This window comes from Polypterus senegalus, chromosome 17, assembly GCF_016835505.1.
Source record: "Polypterus senegalus isolate Bchr_013 chromosome 17, ASM1683550v1, whole genome shotgun sequence".
In the NCBI taxonomy this organism is placed as follows: domain Eukaryota; kingdom Metazoa; phylum Chordata; class Cladistia; order Polypteriformes; family Polypteridae; genus Polypterus; species Polypterus senegalus.
Genome location: NC_053170.1, coordinates 41,951,128 through 41,976,274, shown reverse-complemented (window position 1 = coordinate 41,976,274; position 25,147 = coordinate 41,951,128). Strand labels below are relative to the sequence as shown.

At 35.8% G+C, this 25,147-nt stretch overlaps 1 protein-coding gene across 4 annotated transcripts in view; it reads right to left on the bottom strand.

Annotated features, from left to right (window-relative positions):
• inpp5b (inositol polyphosphate-5-phosphatase B) overlaps nucleotides 1-25,147 on the bottom strand; it is a 129,187-nt gene that overhangs the window by 5,442 nt on the left and 98,598 nt on the right. For 3 of the 4 annotated variants that reach the window (XM_039739629.1, XM_039739630.1, XM_039739631.1), the window contains 15 exons: nucleotides 24,868-24,952; nucleotides 23,317-23,487; nucleotides 20,476-20,577; nucleotides 20,200-20,314; nucleotides 19,751-19,867; nucleotides 18,017-18,204; nucleotides 17,261-17,372; nucleotides 13,208-13,317; nucleotides 8,312-8,447; nucleotides 7,225-7,335; nucleotides 6,284-6,449; nucleotides 4,714-4,949; nucleotides 2,247-2,363; nucleotides 1,963-2,047; nucleotides 1,681-1,808 (listed from right to left, as the gene is read on the bottom strand). In XM_039739629.1, the coding sequence (XP_039595563.1) occupies nucleotides 1,681-1,808; nucleotides 1,963-2,047; nucleotides 2,247-2,363; nucleotides 4,714-4,949; nucleotides 6,284-6,449; nucleotides 7,225-7,335; nucleotides 8,312-8,447; nucleotides 13,208-13,317; nucleotides 17,261-17,372; nucleotides 18,017-18,204; nucleotides 19,751-19,867; nucleotides 20,200-20,314; nucleotides 20,476-20,577; nucleotides 23,317-23,487; nucleotides 24,868-24,952 (1,979 nt within the window). The remainder of the gene's footprint in view (nucleotides 1-1,680; nucleotides 1,809-1,962; nucleotides 2,048-2,246; nucleotides 2,364-4,713; nucleotides 4,950-6,283; nucleotides 6,450-7,224; nucleotides 7,336-8,311; nucleotides 8,448-13,207; nucleotides 13,318-17,260; nucleotides 17,373-18,016; nucleotides 18,205-19,750; nucleotides 19,868-20,199; nucleotides 20,315-20,475; nucleotides 20,578-23,316; nucleotides 23,488-24,867; nucleotides 24,953-25,147) is intronic. The other variant, XM_039739632.1, reaches the window with a different exon arrangement.

The window sequence follows — 25,147 nt, the reverse complement described above, 5'->3', positions numbered from 1 at the left end:
AGTGAACAACACTCTCCAGGGGGTAGGCGTCTCGATATCCAAGTCTACCATAAAGAGAAGACTGCATGAAAGTAAATACAGAGGGTGCACTGCAAGGTGCAAGCCACTCATAAACCTCAAGAATAGAAAGGCTAGATTGGACTTTGCTAAAGAACATCTAAAAAAGCCAGCACAGTTCTGGAAAAACATTCTTTGGACAGATGAAATCAAGATCAACCTCTACCAGAATGATGGCAAGAAAAAAGTATGGAGAAGGCGTGGAACAGCTCATTATTCAAAGCATACCACATTGTCTGTAAAACACGGTGGAGGCAGTGTGATAGCTTGGGCATGCAGTGGCACTGGGACACTAGTGTTTATTGATGATGTGCTGCTCAAATCCAGCTAAATGCAGTCAAATTGATTGTTGTTAGAAGAAAAGAAACATAAAATCATCCTGATTAGTTCAAGAGTCAACGAATGAAGAACAGTCACATTGTTACATAAAATGTTTGCAGGCAAGTATTTCATGTATTATAATGTATTTTGTTTTCTGGCAGACCGAGACGGTATTGGAATTTGCCAGGCTGAAAAAAACAAAGCTTTACACGTGCACAGGGGCCTTGTCACTGTGTGACTCATGATACAATCTAGTCTTCCACTGTACACCCAATATTGTTTACTAGCTGTCTGTGACAGAACCTCATCCACTGTACTTTTAAACTATTTATGATCAGCCCATAACTAAAGCATAGCATTGTACTAATTTAAAGCGTTAAAAGCATGCACATTTTTTTAAATATTTAATGCAAGCAAAGTCTTGGTGGTAGTATTTCAGCAACAAATTATTGTCATTCTTAAGATACAAGCATAAGGTGTAGGCTAATTCCTTTTCTGTTCTTTCTTTATATTTAAAGTAAAATTAAGTTTGAAATACTCAACCTATTTTTTAAAGATTTTCATGTGTGGATTTATTATAAAATATGTTAAGATTCACTATAAAATAAAAAACATTTAGCACAAAATATTATACTCTGCTGTATTGCTACTTTGCCCATCACTGGTAGCTTAATTACCATTAAGCCTACTTGAAGATTTTGGAGCTTCAGCCTGGATATTAGTAAATAACCCAAAACTTTTTCCACCCATTTTGGTATGTGCTTGTCATCATGGAGCAGTTAGCTAGCTGCCATGGTTATGTCACATTTGCACAAGTCAGATTAGCTAAAACTGACAAAAGAAAAAAAGAACACAGATGGTGAGTCCGCTTACTTACATTTGTTTCTGTGCAGACATGATACAGATCTACTTGAAAAGGGTAACTGTAGAGTCAGACTTTCAGCTGCTGTCTCACTTTTGTATTGCTCCATGGTACAACTACTTCTAGATATGCAGTTTTTTTTTACATTGACAACTTTCCTGCTTAATCTTAATCTAGTCAATCCTTGTTCTAATTATAACATTAAAAATCATAAGTCAAAAGTGCTTATACAGTAATTAACCATTTTGATTATCTGAGTTGAGTGAATCTGAAATCACATGACCCACTTCATTTAATATATGCTTCAGTTTATTAATTATTATTATTATTATTTTGTGTTAAAGGACAAGTTTTAGTCACAAAATAAAGAAATCCATTTTACAATAAAGACTAAACAAGACCTTTTCAAGAAGGCTGACAAAGCAACTAAGGACTGTTACCTGTTTGCACTGCGTATGGCTACCAGAACTGTCAAGGCTCTGGTGATAATGTGAATAGCAGATGACAGGTTCAGGGAGAGCATCCAAGAACAGCAGCAAAGCTTCTGCTACAGAGTGATTGCTACCAGCTGAACAAAACAGTTAAGGAAAATCTACAATATCAAAACAAAAAACAGGAAATGTACACAAAGGAAAGGTTTAATAATCTTCATGATTACAGCAGTTTGCAATATGTATTGTTTTTGTTTATAATCAAGGTGTTCCTCTTATGGGCAAGGATATGAAGAGAATCTGGCATTCCTGTGTCTAAGCAGTCACGAATTTCCTCAAACTCCGTCCTGAGACCAGGCTGTTGGAACAGATCTGCCTACAAGAATTATACTCAGTTAATAAAGTTCTACTAATGCCAATTAATCAATTTAATAGTTTTCTCTTTATTATTCTTCAGTAAGTACTGTATTAGTATTTACCTTTTTAATTCAAGATTTAAAATAAAACAGAGTAAATAGATGAACACATAACATTTTTATTGAAAATAATACACAGAGCAATGAATGACAACCAACCTGATAGCAAGCGTTTCTGTATAAATGTTCAACCAACATCCACAGTTCTTTGGGAATGTCCAGTTGCTTTTCTAAAGTATCGCTGGGCTCTATTTGCTGATGAAGTGGCATCAAGGTCTTTGTTGAATGCATAAAAGATAGGAAAGCAATACATGAATAATTATTTGACATTTCTTATCTTCTTCTGTCCATCCTTGTCATACCCAATGCAAATCTTGACATCTGTAACTCTGCCACCTCCAACTCTGTCTCCTGTTCTTTTGGTCAGTGCCACTGTCTCCAACCCATGTAACATAGCTGGTCTCACTACACCCCTATAGACCTTCCCGTTCACTCTTGCTGGTACCCGTCTGTCACTTCTGACACTCTTCTCCACCCACTCCACCCTGCCTGTACTCTCTTCTTCACTTCTCTACTGCACTCCATGTTACTCTGTACTGCTGATCCCATGTATTAAAAACTCATCCACCTTTGCCAACTTTACTCCCTGCATCCTCAACATTTCTCTGACCTCCCTTTCATTTACACGTATGTTCTGTCTTGTTCCTACTGACCTTCATTCATCTCCTCTCTACAGCATATCTCCACCTCTCCAGGTTCTCCTCAACCTGCTCCCTACTCTTGCTACAGATCACAATGTCATCAGCAAACATCATAGTCCACGGGGAATCCTGTCTAATCTTGTCTGCCAACATGTTCATCACCACTGCAAATAAGAAAGGGCTCAGAGTTGGTCCCTGATGTAATCCCACCTCCACCTTAAATGCATCTGTCACTTCTACTGCATACCTCACCATGATCACACTTCTCTTGTACATATCCTGTATAACTCTTGCGTACTTCTCTGCCTCTACCAACTTCCTCATAATCATACAGCATCACAACTCCTTTGTTGGCACTCCGTCATATGCTTTCTCTAAATCCACAAGGACACAATGCAACTCCTGCCCTTCTCTATATTTCTCCATCAACACCCTCAGAGCAAACATTGCATCTGTAGTGCTCATTCCTGGCATGAAACCATACTGTTGCTCACAAATCATCACCTCCCTTCTTAACCTAGCTTCCACTACTCTTTCACATAACTTCACGCTGTGGCTCATCAATTTTATCCCTTTGTAGTTACTACAGCTCTGCACACCCCCCTTATTCTTAAAAATGTGTACCAGTTCACTTCTTCTACACTTCTTATGCACCCTCTGATTTTTCAAGATTGCATTAAACAATCTTCTTAAAAACTCCACTGGTGTTTCTCCTAAACACCTCCATGCTTCCACAGGTATGTATGTCATCTGGACCAACAGCCTTCCCATTCTTCATCCTCTTCACATCTGTCCTTGCTTCCTATTTGCTAATCCGTTGCACCTCCTGATTCACTATCTCCACATTATCCAACCTTCTATCTCTCATTCTCTTCATCCATCTGCACAGAACACTCTCCTTGCTTGTGAGTAAGTTTCCACCTTTACCCTTTATCACCCTAACCTGTTGCACATCTTTCCCAATTCTGTCCTTCTGTTTAGCCAATCAGTACAGGTCCTTTTCTCCCTCTTTAGTGTCCAGCCTCTCATACAACTCATCATACACCTTTTCTTTAGCCTCCGCCACCTCTCTCCTCACCTTAAGCCTTATTTCCTTGTACTTTCTGCATCTCTCTAATTATCCTGCTTCTTATTCACCAGTCTCTTCCTCTGCATATTCTGCTATACTTCCCAGTCCAGATGTCACACCAAGCACCCTTCTAGCTGTCTCCATTACCACTTCTGCTGTAGTTGCCCAGCTCTCTGGTAACTCTTCACTGCCACCTATTACCTGTCTTACCTTCTCCCTGAACTCCACTTTACTGTCTTTCTTTTTCAGCTTCCACCACTTGATCCTTGGCTCTATCCTCACTCTCCTCCTCTACTTAATATCCAACATCATCCTACAGACCACCATCCTAGGCTGCCTAACTACGCTTTCCTTTGCACACCTCTTTGCAGTATCCAATCTCTTTTAGACTGACTCTCCTGCATACACCTGTGTTCCTCCCTCTTCTTAAAATACATATTCATCACAGCCATGTCCATCCATTTCACAAAATCCATTCTTTGACATTTCTTATAAAATGTAAAAATACTAATATGAAGTGATTAACAAGGGTACTTTTTAGGAAAGTACAATATTAACAAATAATAACTGAAATGCTGATTAATATTCACTGACATTTATAATTTTCTTTGATCAATTGGCATCTCAACTAGAAAGAGCTCCTAACTTGTGTGTGCATATGTGCAGGATTAAGTAACCCAAAAAAGTTTTTAAAATTGAAGTGTGGTTCATTTACTATAAATATAATAAATATACTGCATATCGGCAATAAAAAAAAAACATATTACTGTACTATCTTTAAGCTGTTGAGAGTTGTTGCAGTATGTTTGTATAAGTAACAATAAGCTGAGTGGAGATAAAATGAAATTTTACTTACAAATTGCTGAATAAGTTCTGGAGGCATATCTTGGATTGGTTCTCGCATATAGCACAATGCTTGTAGTGAAGATCCAAAGCAACTTGGAAGATAATTGCCAGAAATAGGAACAAAGTAGTCTTTACCCCTTTCTAGGTGCAGAATTAATATATCTTCTAATTTCTCTTCTTGGCTGGTTAACTTTGTGGCAGTTGTTTTATTTACAAACACTTCAAGTTCAATTTCTAATTTTGCACCTGTTAAACAAAATTAAAAGAGTTCCCTTTGTGGTATATCTTTTAATACTAAATCACAGATGTGCCATTACTGGAATTTTGATATTAAAATAAACAAAATAATTTAAAAAATTTCAATAAAATAATTTAAAAAACTCTGAGTGACTAACAGGATAGGACCAAACGGAACAGTTTTGTAATTAGGGTTTGGGCACTGACTAAGGATGTTTCTTTACTATGGCCGGTGTACTTGGAGTGATTAACGGGAAGGGGCACACCATGCACACATTGGAGGGGACCATGTGTCTCAACTGACTTGGAGAAGCTGGACACTTTTGGTGAAGAAAGGCAAGTTTGGACTCATTCTGTTATAATCATGATTTAACCAGAACAATGAGGCATTAACAATGTGGTAATGAAAGAAACAGAACTCATAAAGTGTCTTACCATTGTCAATTCAGTGGAATAAATATAGTTTAATTTCCACCAGCTCACCCTCGTATTGCAAATTCGCTACTACTCACATGAATATTCAGTTTTTGCATAAAGTTTTCAAATTTTAGAAATTCACATATTTCATACTGTATTTATGGTTCATTTGTATTCCTCCAAAGACTATTGTTCAAATAATATCGATCAAATAATAATTAAAGGATACTAAACATTTTACACATAATTATATTTTTCAGATTAAACTAGTGGGCTCTGCCCCCTGCTTGCTTCACTCGCCCACCCCTGTGTTTGGTTTACCGGATATACAATTTAAAGAGATTGTTATTTTCATGGGAATTGTTACATATGCATTATTTTCAAAACAATGCGAAACAATCATTTTAAAGCCTGTACAGTCGCTGTCCTTTTTGCCACTTTGTCTCTCTGCTGCTCATGTTGTGATCGCTTCTCCGTGATCATAAATATACACCTGACCGAATTGTGTTTTCTTTGAAATTAAACCACAAGTAGACCACAGATTCTCACAGCGTATGGTCTATTATTGTGTAAATCTATGTTTTGTGCATTGAATGATGCGAATGCAAAGACTTTGTTTTCTGCTCTTTGCCTTTTATTTCAGACTTCGCTTTGTCCTGCTATTTTTTCAATCACACGTAGTCCTGATGATTAATTTCTAAATATTAATCTTTCTAAATTATCAGAATGCACCATCTCTGGAATGAAGCTATTTTCTAAACAGCATTTTACAAAATACCCATTTACAATGAATTTAACTTAAAATCTTTTTATATGAAAATCTATTTTGAAACATTACAACTGAGCGAAGATCCAACTAATGCAAATTTATAAAAGCAGACAGAATTCACAGGAATTAGGTGAAAAAGACTTGCTGTCTACTGTACCTTGAGCAACGAAACCTTTGCAGGGCTGTGCAGTGAGCCATGGTTTACAGTAGGCAGGTTCCTCCAGCTTCTGAATAAACTGAAATTGACAGGGAACTTGTCCATCATTATATATGGTAAATGTCTGAACCTGTCGCTGCATGTACTTTACATCTTTGAAATAAAACTGAAAGAAAAAGTGTAACTCCATCAGTGAATGTTATATTTAAATTGACATTTTGTTAATTACAACACACTGCACTGTCTTAAGTGAAGCTCGATGCTAACAGAAATACGTTAGCTCAACCAACATTTGCCATTATTGAGGTGTTCGCAAACAGACCCCATCATGGCAGCAGTGGGCAGAAGGATGAAACCAACTTTGCATAATTCATTTACAGTGAACGTTCACACAAATGCACACTCAGTCTTACTTGTGCTGTTTTGAGTCTAACAAAAGTTGGACATTTTTAGAGAAAAAAAGTTAGGACAACTTTGCAGTTTATAGTATTTGCATTATTTACTCAGGATTCAAATTTTCAGTAGTTATTTTCTTTTTCATTATGGTAAATATTGTTTGCGGAAGCAGGTTGTGTATGTTGCATATGATTAAACTAAAACCTTAGTTATTCACTCTTTATGTACTCTACTTGAAATAAAATATATTTATTTATTATTTAAGTGGCCATTCAATTCTACAGACAGTTTAAGGAAATGAACAGAATGATCTCATTATTCGTGTTTCACACATAATTTAAAGTATTGCTATTTATTGTTATGGTGGGTAACAGATTTGTGGATTTTAGCACATCAAAAAAAGAACTACCAAAAAATGGCACAAAACAGCTATTACAATGTACAGTTGTTTAAGTACTGTATGTATGTTTCATACATGAAGAGAATCAGTAACAAACATTAATTATAAAGTACAAAACAAAACCATTAAAACATGTCAAATATACCTCATGCTCTGAAAGAGAAACTGAAGGAATACATTCATTTTCCATTTTATCCAGAGTCCGCACTATTTCCTCAAAAGTCTTTCTGTATAACTCTTCATTCACTACTTTTATCTGTAAGAGAAACTTACAACAATTATTACTATGAAAGTCTGAAATGTTTTTGCAATTTGATCTTTCTTGAAAAATATCAGATTGTATTTGAGTTTGAAAGTAAGTGTTAAAATATATTTTGTATTCTTATAATAAGAATAACATCGTTTTGGTTTATCTCTGCATACTGAGTAAGGTCAAGAAATAAAACTGTCAAAAAATGTCCCTGTAATAAAAGCATACCTGAAGAAGGGATAAGCAAAGGAAAAGCAAAAGAAATAAAAGGATTGACAAAGCAAAAAAAAAACTTCTCCAATGGTTCTTTCTACACAGACATAACAATGATTCTGGCTAGAGGTGTCCTTTACATCACTACTTTGCATAATTTCTAGGACAAGTACAAGGTCTGATTAAGGAACGGCCTGCTTTGGCTACAAGGATGCCAGGTTCAAATTTTCTTTAGGCTGCATTAGTTCTCTCCACCTAAGCATCTCTTTTTATCCCATAAGTATTGTATTCCTTAAAGGGTCAGGTGCCCAAAGCTGCTTGTCCAAAGTAAGTAACCTGATCCAGTTCCTCTGAATTAGAGACAATGTGTTAACAATCGCCTAACCACATATAATACCTACTTGTAAATATACAGTATATTACAAAAACAGCAATTCTATAAATCACAGACTGAAGACTTTAAAGATAACCATTACAATGCATTAATTTTGCTTTGTTTTCCTTAGATAGCCCAACTACAGTAAAATGCATTTAAATTCAGTAAAATTGTATTTTCCAAACATTGAATGTGAACTCAACAAAGTCAGCAATAATTCAAAATGTAATATTGTTATAGATTCTGAGATATATTTATATTCATAAATAAATATTATCCTCTGCAGTTTAAAAACATGATAATTTATGCATTATAACTTGCATGTCAAATACACAGCAATACAGTAATAATATCTGTATCAGAAAAGTTGAATGGATTATTTTTTTTTCTTACCCCAATTTCAAAAATTGAGCTGACAGGTTTGTGGTCACTAGTTTTCAAAGATAAGTGACTGCTGTACTGTAGCTGCTTGACATTTTTTCCTTTCCATAAAATACGGTCACACCAGGCTGGAGTTCTGCATTTTTCACTGATGACCAGTTAAAACAAAATAAATACATCTTTGAAAATAATTCCTCTTTTTAAACTGCATAATCTTATATTCCATTCAACTTGAAAGGATAAAAATATAGCTACTATATAAATATATATATATATATATATATATATATATATATATATATATATGTATATGTTATATAACACAAACACACATATATACATATATAAATACATATATATATATATATATATATATACACACTGTATATATACACACACAGTGCCCTCCATAATGTTTGTAACAGACACATTTTTCTTTGAATAAACCCTTTGCTCCATAGTTTAAAATTACAAATCAAAGAGTTCAGACATGATTAAAGTGTACATTGGAGCTTTAATTTAAAGGTATTTGTGTACATTTCAGTCACACCATGTAGAAATGACACCACTTTTTATACATGGTGCCCCGATTTCAGGGCAACACTTCCACCCATACTGTAGATACCACCAATGGAAGGTGATGAGTAGTCCATTTTTTGTTCAACAAAGACACACTATATACGGTAGATAAGAATACTGCAAAGCTTCCGGGAGTACATCTGGAAAAACATGTCCTGCCAGGCCATTAACTAAGGAAGAGGTAGCTTTGCAGTTAGATAGGTAAAACACGTGTTTAAATGTTTTCTACGAAGCTCTGGTAGGTGGCAGGGAAAGAAAGTGCCTCATGCTATCTATCTGGGCTGCCCTGGCTGCAGTGCAGCCTGCAGAAGGAGGGCAGGCTGACTGTCAATGGTGGCCAATCGCAGACAATGGAAAGTGATGAGTAGTCTGTTAATGTCAACAAAGGAACACTATATGGCAGATGAAAATAAATGAAGAGGAGCTCAGGAAAAAAAACATGTACATAATATCAAATATAAAATGGCCTAACATCTTTTCTGTCTTGATTCCAATTCTTGTTTCGGATTGGATTTGATATAACAACTTTATCATTTAGCATTAATATAAATTATTGTTACATATGGCTCGTGATGTAAATTAGAAATAAGCTGAAACTGATTGTAGAAAATCATAAAGTATTAAAAAGAGAAAAAACAGAAAGACAAAAAAAAAAAAAAAAAACCAAAAGATACTGCATGCTAAATGAGGAATTCAAATGCAGAAAGTTGTAGATAAGTTGAAATGTTTGAATGAGAGTATCCTGCTTTTGAATTATTGCGGCATAAACACCAATAATTTAATTGCAATTACTACTTTAGATCAACAATGCATTAAAACTATAAAAACAGATTGTAGATTACATAAAAAATACACACAGAGCGGCGTTAACAAAAATAACTTAGTTTTTGTTCCAAATACCAATAACGCGCATAGAATTCAGCTCTGCCCTCCAAAACATTAAATATGGCACTATTAAATGTTAAGAGCTTTAACTAACAAGACATTTTTTATTAACGATCTTATTAGTGATAGAAACATCGATTTTATTGCACTAAGTGAAACATGGCTTAACTCAGATGGCGTGGCTGTTTTAATCGAGTCTGCGCCTCCGGATTACAGTTTTACTCGTGTAGACCGCCAGGGAAAAAAGGGGGGCTTGGCAAACATTTACTCGAGCCGGTTAAAGTGTAAAGATGTTAGTTTTGGTAAATTTAAGTCCTTTGAGGATCTCGCCGTTGTTATTCATGGAGATTCTCACGTTCTAGTATTATCCGTGTATAGACCTCCTAAATTTAACGTGTCTTTCTTTGAGGAATTCTCAGACTTAATGTCAATTTTAATTATGAACTATGACACACACTTAATTGTCGGCGACTTTAACTTTCATATTGAAAATCAGTGTGACCTAAAAGTAAAGGAATTCATGAAACTCCTGGACTCTTTTGATTTGAGACAGCTCGTTAATCAGCCTACACATAAAGCAGGTCATACGTTAGACTTAGTAATTACCAAAGGACTAAAGTTGATGTAAAGCAGATCATTGATATTGGTCTATCTGGCCACTTTCTTCTACTATTTAATATAGAAATAATGATAGAAAGCATTCAAGAGAAGCATATTGTTAAAAAACGCTTCTTTGACTCATCAGCAGCTTTAAAACTTACAAATATTCAAAGCAATCAGTCCTCTTATAGTGCCAACTATAATAGCGAGGATAATGTAATTAGTAAGGTGGAAAACTTTAATTCTAAAGTGAGAGCTGCTGTTGACATAGTTGCACCTGGTTATTCCATGGAAGACCCAAAGAGTGTCTGATTTAAAAAGTACATGTCGTAGAGCTGAGTGTAAATGGAGGAAAACTAAACTAACTATCCATTATGAGATATTGAAGGTTAAAATAACAGAATACAATAACACAGTCCGTCTTGAGAGGCTGCTATTTCTCTAAGATTATAAATAACAATGCTAGTAATCCCAGAGTCTTATTTTCTACAATTGATCGTCTGTTAAACCCAGGTAACACAAAGGAATGCCCCCAGAATACTTCCAGTGAAACCTGTGAGAACATTGCTGTATTTTTCAATCAAAAAATTAATGATATTAGAAATAACATAGTATATCTCCCCAACACTGCAGAACCTCCTAAGCCCCAGTACTCCGTTATAAACAAATTAAATTCTTTCACCAGGATAGATTTACCTGATTTAATACAATAATCTCTCAACTGAAACCCTCCACCTCGTCCTTGACCCAATACCAACAAGGTTTTTCAAAAAAACATCGGGCGTGCTAATTGATAATATTCTTGACATAGTAAATTGTCATTAGATACGGGGTCTTCCCAGACTGTCTTAAGACTGCTGTAGTTAAACCCCTGCTCAAGAAAAATAATCTTGACCCCTCTGCTTTTGAAAATTTTAGACCCATCTCTAACCTGCCCTTCTTAAGTAAAATTCTAGAGAAGGCAGTCATTATGCAGTTAAATGACCACCTCAATAAACATGCTATTCTTGATAAATTTCAGTCAGGTTTCAGAACAAATCACAGCACAGAAACTTCATTCATTAAAGTAGTAAATGACTTGCGGCTAAATGCAGACAGAGGCCATTTATCTGTTCTCATCCTCTTAGATCTGAGTGCTGCATTTGACACCATTGATCACAATATTCTTAGAAATCGCCTTAGTCAATGGGTGGGCCTCTCTGGCAGTGTCTTAAATTGGTTTGAATCCTACCTGGCAGGGAGAAAATTCTTTGTTAGTTGTGGTAATCACAACTCAAAGACACATGATATTCTATATGGTGTTCCACAAGGCTCTATCCTGGGTCCGCTGCTCTTCTCAATCTATATGCTTCCGTTAGGTCAGATTATCTCAGGTTACAACGTGAGCTACCACAGCTATGCTGATGACACACAGCTGTACTTATCAATAGCACCTGATGACTCCGACTCTTTCGATACACTAACACAATGTCTTACTGGTATTTCTGAATGGATGAATAGTAATTTTCTCAAACTAAATAAAGAGAAAACTGAAATTTTAGTGATTGGCAATAATGGATTCAATGAGGTTATCAGAAATAAACTTGACGCATTAGGATTAAAAGTTAAGACGGAAGTAAGTAACTTAGGGGTAACTGTTGAATGTAACCTGAATTTTAAATTGCATATTCATCGGACCACTAGGACAGCATTTTTTCACTTAAGAAACATAGCAAAAGTTAGACCTCTTATATCATTGAAAGATGCTGAGAAATTAATTCACGCTTTTGTTTTCAGTCGACTAGATTACTGTAATGCACTCCTCTCAGGACTACCCAAAAAAGACATAAATCGTTTGCAACAAGTGCAGAATGCTCCAGTTTTGATGTCACTACACTGGTTACCTGTGTCTTTCAGAACTGACTTTAAAATTCTGCTTATGGTTTATAAAGCCTTAAATAATCTCGCTCCTTCTGCTGTTATGCACCTAAAATCTGGAATAGCCTGCCAATAGGAATTTGACATGCTAATACAGTAGAGCACTTTAAAGCACTGCTGAAAACACATTACTTTAACATGGCCTTTTCATAACTTCACTTTAACTTAATCTGGATACTCTGTATGTTCAATTCATCATAATAACTATTCATAGTGGCTCTAAAATCCATACTAACCCCTACTCTCTCTTCTGTTTCTTTTTCCGGTTTCTTTGTGGTGGCGGCCTGCGCCACCACCACCTACTCAAAGCATCATGATGCTCCAACATTGATGGACTGAAAACCAGAAGTCTACGTGACCATCATCATCAAATCCTTTCGTGAGAACCCTAACTACAAACAGGACTGTTTCATTTTTGTTAGGTAGATTGCCCAGAGGGGACTGGGCGGTCTCATGGTCTGAAATCCCTGCAGATTTTTTTTTTTCTCCAGCCTTCTGGAGTTTTCTTTGTTTTTTCTGTCCACCCTGGCCATCGGACCTTACTTATTCTATGTTAATTAATGTTGACTTATTTTATTTTCTTACTTTTGTAAAGCATTTTGAGCTACGGTTTTTTGCATGAAAATGTGCTATATAAATAAATGTTGTTGTTGTTGAAAACAGGAATGTAGGCTTTGACCAGGGAAAAAAACAGGAACAAGTGTTTAAAAAATTAAATGATTTAAAGTATCTTAGGAGGCAGCATCTGCAAAATATTCAGAGGAAAAATACAGAAGTATAGTGTAGTACATTTTGAAGGTTTTCAAATATATATGGTATATAATTAAATTATTAATACTCTATGAAACTGCATAGGCTCTTTTACTAAATTAACGTTAATAAAAAAAAAACTTTTAGACTGACTAATCCTGTATTGCATTTTTGTACCTTGTATCCCACTGATCAGATCCTGTGTCATATTTATAAGTTGGCTGAAATTTGAGCTCTCCTTCTGTAAAACCATCAAACACTGCTTTTTCTTCCATCTGCTTCTTTAACTGGGAAAGATATGATTTTCAAGGTGTAAATCAAAATATTGTTTAATATGCTGTATCAAAAGCATGTAAAAGTACAACTTTTATTAAAAGGATAGACCTTAGAAACAAAACCTGATTATTAAGATAATATAGCAAATATGTGAATGCTGTTGTTTGTAATAAATTGTACATTTTTTGTTTAACTACAGCTGTCAACTACAAAATGTTTTACTTATTTTCTGTTTTAGTCCTAACTTGTAGTTTCTAATTAATTAAATAAAACATGTGTTTTATATCAGTGGTTCTCAATTACGATCCTGGAGGTCTGCAGTTGCTACATGTCTTTGTTCCAACCAGTTTTGTAATTAGAAATCAGGCCTAACAGATAATGAAAGTTAATTATATGGGTTGTTAGTACTTTCATTCTTCCAAGACAAAAATTGTATTTTTTTTTTCTCAGAACTTTATAAATATGATTTGTGGTCCTTCAATTCTCTCTCATGTATTTCAAATCACTTTATTAACATAGATACTTCATGATGCATGTACAGTTTTAAATGGAAGCATGTTAACTGGAGAACTGGTGGTTCCATTGTCATTCACCACTCATTAACTGATGAGAGGTTAAAAAAACAGTCACCAATTAAACCTTGAATGCAGTATGTTATGGCTGTTGGACGAGTAAAAGACAAAAAATTAAAAATGTACAATTTATAGTGACCACTCTTAAGTTAAACTTGAACCAGTAAACTAAACCATAATTTAATGTTTCAGTGTTTAAAGAATTTCCTAATGCCTTTAAATAACAGATTTAGAAAATTCAAAAATGCTGCCTATAAGTTGACTAGTGCTACTCAGACATAGTGGGAGCCAGGATGTGTGATGGTGGCAGTTCTAGCCAGCAACAGCAGAGGCAAGTGGTATGAATGAACTATGAAGATTCTAAAAGTAATTAAGAGGAAGGTAATGAAAAAAGAAAAAGGCTCTGAATTTTACTACATTTCATCATCCACACCGAACAGCTTCATGAGCAGTTACACAAGTGACTATTTCCTCTATATAAATGAAACAAAAATGGTTATCTTATTCCAAGGAAATGCCGTTTGCTCAAGTTTAAAATACATGCAAGCAAAAACTCTTTTGAAGCTATTTGTTTAACAAAGAAATATATTAAATACTCAAGTAAAAACAGTTATTGCAAATACTTAGACAAAATCAGCTTGAAAAATTGTGACATGAAAAGATTTGCATGTGTGTCCAGTACATGTTTTCAGAAATCAAGTTGTTAATGCTGTCTATGAAACAGCAGTATACTGAAGGCCAGTATCTTCCACAAAAACTCTCTACTACAGCAAGGTAAAGTTCTGGCACAAGGCAGGAACAATTCCTGGACAGAGTGCCAGCCCATCACAGGATAAACAAACAAACATGCATAAGGGTCCAATTCAGCATCAACAATCCACCTAACCTGCATGTCTTTGGACTGTGGGAGGAAACTCACTCAGACATGGGCAAAAAACACCAACCTGGGACTCAAACACCAGTCTCCTAGTTGCATGGCAGCAGTATTACCACTGTGTTACAAAGAAGTCCCAGATCCCTGTTCAAAATGTCTTTGTATGTAGTAGTATTAGCAGTACCCTTCACTGGAACTAAGTGACCTAGCCCACAGAAAAACTTTACAGTAGGCACTAGAATGTGGCAATCTAGAATGTGGCACTCTCCTGGAATCTACCAATCCCAGATTCATCCATGAGACTGCCAGATGGTGAAGTATGATTCAAAACTCCAGAAAACACATTTACTCTACTCCACAGTCCAAAAGCAGCATGCTTAACACCACTCCAGCTGACACTTGCCATTGTGCATAGTGACCTCAGACTTGTTTACAGCTGCTCAGCTGGAGTGAATGAAGCTGCTCAGCATGAAGCTCCCGATGAGGAGTTTTTGTGCTGAAGTTGCTTCCTAAGGCATTATGGAACTCTGTTGTGACTGACACAACAGAGGACAGGCAATATATCTATCTATATAATTCACTAAGGGCACGCAAGACAGAGAGCGCAAGCAAGACAGAGAGCCCAGGCTGCCAACTCACAGAGCCCCGCCCACCAACTCTAAGACCATGGGATATGCTCGACAGAGCCCGGCCCGCCAACTCTAACCTTCCTACTGTGTCATAGGATATGCACGACAGAGCCACGCACGCCAACCGTAACCGTCCTCCCGCTTCTAGCGTCGCTCTCGAGGCACCGCACGCAAGACAGAGAGCCACGACCACCAACTCACAGAGCCCCGCCCGCAAACTCTAACAGAGCCCTGCCCATGGGTTACACACGAAAGAGCCAAGAACGCCCTCACTAACCCTCCTCCCACGTCAAGGGGAACGCATGACAAGGTCCCGCCCGCCAACTCTCACCCTCCGCAGGCTTCCAACATCACTCTCAAGGCAATTATATGATGACATCGACTTCTCAACTGTCATTCTGGAACAACTCAGTACGCGAGCTATATTAAGCATCACCAACGAAGACTCACTACACCTTAATGAACAGGTGCTGAAACTTATCCCTAACAACGAAGTAACTTTCACCAGCATTGACTCCATCGTCACAGACAATCCTGCAGATCAACTTGCATTCCGCGAAGAATTTCTTAATAGTCTTACTCCCACTGGCATGCCTCCGCATAAACTCAAAATTAAAATTGGTTCAGTCATCATGCTTCTCAGGAACCTCATGCCAGCAAAAGTTCTCTGTAATGGCACTAGACTTTCTGTTACTAGCATTCACCGCAATGTACTGGGGTGTAAGACTATCACATCTGCTACCTCACAAACTGTCCTTATTCCCCGGATTTCCCTGACCTCATCAGATTCTAATTTGCCTTTTACTTTTACACGCAGACAATTTCCTGTTAGATTGGCGTTTGCAATGACTATTAATATGGCACGAGGACAAACTTTCAAAAAAATATGCCTGTATCTGCCAAAACCTGTTTTCACTCACAGACAATTATATGTCGCTCTCTCCAGAATTCCATCTTTTTATCCACTGACAGTTGTATCATCAAACCCACCCCATTTGGACAACTGTGTCTTTCAGGAAGTGTTCACTCATCAATAAATAATTATATGCAGCATATGCTATGGGTTGGCTAGTATGCATTATTTGCTCTATCACTTTACTGGCCTCAGTTTGTGAATTTGTGTGGTCTGCCACTTTGTGACTAAGCTGCTGTTGCTTCTAGATGCTTCCACTATATGATAATAGCACTTAAAGTTGATCAGGGGTCATTCAGCACAGAAGAAATTAAATATACTGACTTGTGACAATGTGGCATTCTATAATAGTGCCACATATAAATTCACTGCTGCCAATGTTTGATAATGGAGATTGCACGGCTATATGCTTGATTTTATGCAACTGTTACTAATTAATGTGGCTAAGGCACTTGAATTTAATAATCTGGAGGGTGTCCACATATTTTTGGCCAAGTGAGTTTTAAATTTTTGCACAACTAGTTACAGTCACTTCCTAGTTTTAATGTATTGAATTTTATTTAAAGAGCTTAGCAATAATTTAATATTATTTCCTGACTAGATTAGCCAATAAATAGAGAGATACCAATAAATGTGGTTGAGAATTGAGAATATGTTTTAAATGTAGTCCACTTTCTAAACAGATTAAGCCAATAAATTCTTACTATTACACTTCTGTACTGTTGGAGGCTTCTTTCCTTTAGATGCTAGCTATGTAGTAGCTGAACACTGTTGTCAATTTTTACATGACAAATTGAAAATGGCTTTGGAAATACCTCTCAAAGTCCTTAATAATAAATAACCTTATTTACAACTAACACACATATTTTATACACATATATTTAAAATACAATAGTTAATAAAATTAATTAAAATCATCGTTTAAAATAATCACAGACAATATAGTAATACAGAGAATCTACAAACCTGGTCATACTTATAAAGAGTCTTAAAATCTCTTTCATCAATGAGTTTTTTGACTTGCTCAACATCTACGTCACTTATCCGGTAGTTTAGGTCACCAAACCAAAGGACAGTGCTAGAAAAGATACATTTTGTTTATCATTTCATAGAATTCAGTCACTGCTTTCTGCTTGAACATCTTCATGGGTTAGAGCTGACCTTAGTAAACTGTTTCCCATATCTGACTCTAACATCTAAACTAAACTGATAGAAGAAGTATTCTTTACTGTGCTTAAAGCATGTATAAGCATTTTTACTATACAGTATAATCTATTAAATATTCAAATATATATAGTCTGGTAGAGCCTTTATAGAGTTTTTATATAAACTTGGGAATTTGTAGTGAGTATAGCAGGATATTACAGATGCAAAGTGAGTTGTTAAAATGAGGGAAACAGAGGGCATTTTAGGCACAGACAAAGAAATAAGCATAATAGTGATAAACAAGAGAGTATTAACAATGAAAACAGTAAGTGGGGCAAAGACAGTCTGGCAAAAGGAACATTTATTTTGTTATTCTGGACATGTCATTATAAAATATAAAACAGGTAGGAATGCTAAGTATCTGTTATTAATAAATAACTGTTTTAAAGTAAAAATCTGGTACTTTGTCACAATACAATATTCAAAGGCTGTTAAGAAATGAGCAAGGTTCAGAATATTTTTAATAAATTTTGTAAAATAATATTCAATTTAATAAATTTCAAAACTTATACTTACTCATGTTTCATGATAGGAAGATTTGGAAGAACTGGGTCAAAAGACCTGAAAGTCAGTCTGCTACAGATGTCTCTAAAATCCTGGTTACGTCTTTCATATTCTTCTGTATGCGCTGCTAAGTGACAGTTCACAATACATAAGGATGAATTATGGAAATTGAACCTGATGCCTACTGCCCCTTTGTTACCCTGAAAAAAGTAAAAAAAATACTTAAGATATGAAAAAAAAAATAGTTGTGGTTCCTTTTAATTAAAGCAATTTAATAAACTGCAGTCTTTCATCTCCCATCAACATTTAAGTACTGTATTTAAAAGCAGCAGACAAACAACATTTCTAACTAGCTTACCTAAACCTGTGCATAACTGTCTGCCTAAATCAGTGGTCCCAAATGTAGCCAAATGAATATGGCTTAGATCTGACAGAACTTTCCAGAGGTGGAAGACTGTGCAAAAAAGCCCAGATGCCATGCACTTTGATGACTTCTCTATTTTTTCTACCTCCTATGCTCGTCTAGTATTTTTTTTTAAGGATATGTTTGTTATTTTTTAAATCAAACTAATTTCTTCACAATCATGGTATATATTACTTTGCTTCATGAAACTATGTTTTAAATTGAACCACATTTTATAAATTTTAAAAATTAACTAGCATAATGTGTATCTGGGTCCCAATGTGAAAAAAGAAACATTAAAATTTACCAAATATATAAATTTTTCAAGTCTAAAATGTTATCAAGTATTGATCCATGTCTTGAGATTACACATATACAACAGTGTAACCAAGTCTTTTCAAGAAATATTATTTACTGCCATCATTTTGTGGTATTTTTCTAGCAATGCAGTATTTGGTTCAATACAGCTTTGGAGAAATTCCACAAAAGAATCTTACACGTGCTTAAGTTTAACTTAATTTCGTTAAAGAAAGCATCTTCTGATTAGTTTGGCTCCTGAAAATGCTTCTCATTCGCTATATTGCTTTCCTTTTCAGAAAATCCTTTTTGTTTCTCCTGATCTAACCTCTCTTTAATTCTGACAATAACATTTACAATCCGTTCCTAATATCTTCTGTCTTGTGTTAATTATTGTAATAAAGTGTTTACGTGCTTTTGATGGTGGAGGGATAATGCTCATCTGGGAACTTTATATGACAGCTTTTCCAAAACTAGTTTGGGGTTACATTCATATTCTTGGCTAAATGTCTGTTTAATAGACTTTATTGTTTTTTGTTTGCAATTTCTCTAGATTTATCTTTTGACTTTTGTAGAATTTGTCATTTTTGGCTTTTTGGATTTTATCTTTGTGGTTGAAACTTTAATTTTGCTTTTCTACTCAATTTTGTTTGCATTATACAATTGAAGACTTTTTTGCATTTTGATTTGCATAAACCTTTCTTGTGCGGTGGGTTGGCACTTTGCCCAGGATTGGTTCCTGCCTTGTGCCCTGTGTTGGCTGGGATTGGCTCCAGCAGAACCCCGTGACCCTGTATTCGGATTCAGCGGGTTAGTAAATAGATGGATGGATGGATAAACCTTTCTTTGACAAGTATCTTTTGATTGATATTTGAGCAAACATTAATTGGTTTTGAAATATCACCCTGTTCAGGTTGGTTTCCTGTCTGCTGGAATAGATTATGGTTTCTGTAGCCCTTAGTGGAAAAGGCAAATGTAGAAAATGAATGCATGAATAGTTTTTTAATGTAAGGCCACAATACAGTAATTGTATAAATTAGCCATACCATTCTTCCCATTATTCCTGTACCAACATATTCAGCTTCAATTGCAGAGATGTATTCAGCAAGTTCCTTCTTTACATAAAAAAGCAACATTATGCCCACCAAGCGGATCACCTTGATCTGTAATTATAAAGATAGGAACCAAGTAAACCGACTGTCAATAAAAACTTTTACAACCTTTACATATAATCTAAGGACACAATCACACAATTCATGTGGAGAAAACTATAGAGAAGACATTAATGTACAGTGATTATGGGTCATTTCAACTTTAACTAAGAAGAACAGAAACCATACAATGACATGAGAAAAGGGACACAGAAGATAAAATTGATATTTATTTTTCATTCTTGCTTGCTATCTTGGCAATTGACAAACATCTTCTTGGAAATGTAAACAAGTTATCGATTAACTTCTAACATCAATAGATTTAAGGACATTTTTTCCCTTACCATAGCATATTTACTTTCTGGATGGAGACCCTCATGTACAGCTTTTGACCACTCCTGCTCCTTGGGAGTATCACTGAAGATAAATGCTTCTTTGCTGAGATCAAGCTCTTGAAACCTGTTTGAAAGTACATGTTTCATGATACAGAGCAAGTGCACTAATATAAATGTGTCAGGTAATTTTACATTAATCTGGAGCTAAAAAGCAATGGAATAAAAATGTAAACAATACACAAAAATAAAAACAAACAGCAAAGCCATACTGCTTTGATGACATACCCTACAAGATAGATATCAGGAGGTTCAGTGCCACCTTTCAGCCAAGGAAGTAAGCTTTCTTTTGGAGACTGTCCGTTAACATTGTAAGTACCAACAAAAAACCTAAAAAAACAAGATATGGTGCAGCTAGTAAAAAGTTTTATAATCAATGTCACTATAAATATATACCAGACAGTAACAATAACAGTATATTATTATGGATAATGTTTGATTTCCAGATGTCTATGTGGAGTTTATACATTTGTCTCATTATCTTTGTGTACCACTCCATTTTTCACCCACATTCCAAAGACATGAATGACAGATTAAATGGCAGCTTTGAATTATCCCAGTATGACTAAGTGAGTGTGCTCTGTAATAGAATGGCATACTGGTCATGGTTGGTTGGAGACATATGTCAACTATCACAAGTGACTGAACACAACTCTTTCTCTCCGCTAAGGAGGAAAATCCACTGTGTTTTGCATTTTTATTATCAGATTATGTTATTTTAATAAACACATCAAAATTCATCTGCCGGGGCCATCTGCAATTGGTAGGGTGTGTCATTCTACAGATATTGCTTTATGTGAATGGCTTCAAATGTCTAATTACAATCTCAAACAAAATCTCCATAGTAACCACAATATTATTCTTAAACTCTTCACAGACTTGTCAAAGGTTACTAGCAATTACATTGCTTTGACCTAGTTTTTCATGCAGTCTTTCACAAAGCAGAAAAAAAGAGGTTGAGAAAAAGTTGTACTTTTTAAATTTTTAGGTGACCCACTTTACAGCATAAGCATCAGATACTGATCAGATACACCATCTTCTCTTGTTACATTTATTGAACATGAAGTAAGAGTGAATCAGACTGTCATTTACTGATCCAGACTATTACGGCTTACCCCATTTCAAAACTGGTTTACATATACAGGTACCGGTCATAAAATCAGAATATCATGACAAAGTTGATTTATTTCAGTAATTACATTCAAAAAGTGAAACTTGTATATTAGATTCATTCATTACACACAGACTGATGTATTTCAAATGTTTATTTCTTTTAATTTTAATGATTATAACTGACAACTAATGAAAGTGCCAAATTCAGTATCTAAAAATTAGAATATTATGAAAAGGTTCAATATTGAAGACACCTAGTGCCACACTCTAATCAGCTAATTAACTCCAAAACCTGCAAAAGCCTTTAAATGGTCTCTCAGTCTAGTTCTGTAGGCTACACAATCATGGGGAAGACTGCTGACTTGACAGTTGTCCAAAAGACGACCATTGACACCTTGCACAAGGAGGGCAAGACACAAAAGGTCATTGCTAAAGAGGCTGGCTGTTCACAGAGCTCTGTGTCCAAGCACATTAATAGAGAGGAAGGGAAGGACAAGATGTGGTAGAAAAAAGTGTACAAGCAATAGGGATAACCACACCCTGGAGAGGATTGTGAAACAAAACCCATTCAAAACTGTGGGGGAGATTCACAAAGAGTGGACTGCAGCTGGAGTCAGTGCTTCAAGAACCACCATGCACAGACGTATGTAAGACATGGGTTTCAGCTGTCGATTCCTTGTGTCAAGCCACTCTTGAACAAGAGACAGCGTCAGAAGCGTCTTGACTGGACTGCTGCTGTGTGGTCCAAAGTTATGTTCTCTGATGAAAGTAAATTTTGCATTTCCTTTGGAAATCAAGGTCCCAGAGTCTGGAGGAAGAGAGGAGAGGCACAGAATCCACGTTGCTTGAGGTCCAGTGTAAAGTTTCCACAGTCAGTGATGGTTTGGGGTGCCATGTCATCTGCTGGTGTTGGTCCATTGTGTTTTCTGAGGTCCAAGGTCAACGCAGCCATCTACCAGGAAGTTTTAGAGCACTTCATGCTTCCTGCTGCTGACGAACTTTATGGAGATGCAGATTTCATTTTCCAACAGGACCTGGCACCTGCACAAAGTGCCAAAACTACCAGTACCTGGTTTAAGGACCATGGTATCCCTGTTCTTGATTGGCCAGCAAACTCGCCTGACCTTAACCCCATAGAAAATCTATGGGGTATTGTGAAGAGGAAGATGCAATACACCAGACCCAACAATTCAGAAGAGCTGAAGGCCACTATCAGAGCAACATGGGCTCTCATAACACCTGAGCAGTGCCACAGACTGATCGACTCCATGCCACGCCACATTGCTGCAGTAATCCAGTCCAAAGGAGCTCCAACTAAATATTGAGTGCTGTACATGCTTGTACTTTTCATGTTCATACCTTTCAGTTGGTCAACATTTCTAAAAATCCTTTTTTTGCATTGGTCTTAATTTATATTCTAATTTTCCGAGATACTGAATTTGGGACTTTCATTAGTTGTCAGTTATAATCATCAAAATTAAAAGAAATAAACATTTGAAATACATCAGTCTGTGTGTAATGAATGAATCTAATATACAACTTTCACTTTTTGAATGGAATTACTGAAATAAATCAACTTTGTCATGATATTCTAATTTTATGACCGGCACCTGTACAGCCTAACCTGGGCAAAACATTTACAGAGGAATCTTACTTGGAATAGTAAGATAACTGCATGTACTGTACATGCGTCTTAAACACATTCACAAGCTATAACTTTTATAATAACTACACAGCCCTACAGCATGTTTTTTTAATTCGGAACGCAGCATTTTACACACCCCAACAATGCCTCCCATTAATCACATTTTTCTAGTTTTCTCAATATGTCCTTGCCTTTTTCACATAATTTCTACCAAATTCAAACAATTTAACTTCTTATAAGTTCAGTTCCTAACAAGCATAAGTAAAAAACATGTTTTTATTAATTAATTTCATATAAATACATAAACATACCTGTAGTCTTTTGTAAAAGTGTAGGATTCCTCCCTTTTCAACAATTCACACTTAATAAGGTTATCTCTCAATTCAAACTGGGGCATTGCAAGCATCTGAGCTTTGTTTGCAACTGTGTAGCTTGACGATCGTACCATGTCATTACTAACTTCTGGCTTCACTTTACCATCTCTGTTAAAAAAATGTATTTTGCAAGCATATTTATATATATTAAAACTTATACATATTAAAAGCCATGTGAACCTGAACATTTAAATAAATTAGTAACCAGACTAGATTTTTAGATATATGAATTACATTTCTGCCCAGAGTAAAATAACTAAAATACAATGACTACATTTCATAATTCATTATTCACCTGAATCCTAAAAGATGTCGGTATGAAAGGTAGCACAGCTTTATGCGTTTTCTAAAGATGATTCTCCATTAATTTATTTCCATTATTCTACATGAAGGCTTTGCAATTTGACGTTTCTACATTTGGGAGTTGCAGTTGAAGCAGTCAACAAAATGATGAAGCATAATCTGGGATGTATACTCCATCACAGACCCCCTTTTAACCCTCTAAACAACAATCCAGATTACATGGCTTTTTGAAAAGGAAACAGTTTTTCAATTTATCATAAGTGCAAATATAAGAAATAAAATTAAAATATTACTTATTTTATGATACTTTTGAAATGATCTCATAGACATATCAACCACTACAGTACTGTAGTAAAGAATTCCAAACTTTTGCGAATAACTGTTTTATACTTTTATTTCATCAAGTTGTGCCTCATTTTTAGTTGTACTATTAAATGTCATTTAATGTTAAATATCATGAAAATAAAACTTACCTACTCAGAATAATATTATTATGTTAAACTGAGTCAGACAACTGACTGGCTTAATAAACGTGAAATACTCTGCACTGAAATAAATATTACTCAAAAACAGTAAAAGCTAGAAGTCAAGAGGAGCAAGAGAGAGATTTAAGGAGCACACGCTGATACAGCACATTGCTGCACTCACCACATGACAAGCCAACTCAGGATCCCAGATTAGGACCCAAATGCAGCCATGCAATGGGTGATACCTCTGCACCACACTAGTTCAGATGGAGTGGAACAGTGTGAGGTTTAATATGACGGCTGGAGTGCCAATTCTGCCTGCAACCCCTAGATTTTTCCCTGCAGGTTGGAGGGCCTATATGCAGGGCTGCATGCAGATTGTCGTCATAACCAGGACAGAGCAATTGCAGGTTAAGGGCCTTGCTCAAGGGTCCAATGAAATAGAGTCACTTTTTGCATTTACGGGATTTGATCCAGCAACCTTCTGATTGCCAGTACAGATCCCTAGCCTCAGAGCCACCACTCCACCCACTAGGGTGAAAATGTATCCAGTGTTTATGAAGATCTTCTTTATTTTATGAACACAAAGAAGTGAATTATCTATTCAAGAAGAGGCATACGATTTTAAATATTTGTATTTAATATGTCCTCTAAAATTAAGTATTATACAGGTATATACTAGTATATGTATTGCTTTTACCTAATATATTGCTCTTACCTGACTGCATTGTTATCAGAGATGTTCTGGATATTTTGTTTTGTTTCTTCAGAGACTTGTGATTTGCCATTTACTGTAGCAGTCCCTGCAAGAGAATCAATTCATTAACATCAGTTTATTAGATCACAGACAAACCAACTGGATAAAATTTCCAACAAGCACACTCAAGACCCAGGGTCAAAACTGACTTTAGGTGTTAACTGAAATTAATTTTCCTTGGGAGTGGGCAGTGCACCAGTTGATTCAGTATACCAGATGAAATTCTCCTTAAAGTATTGGT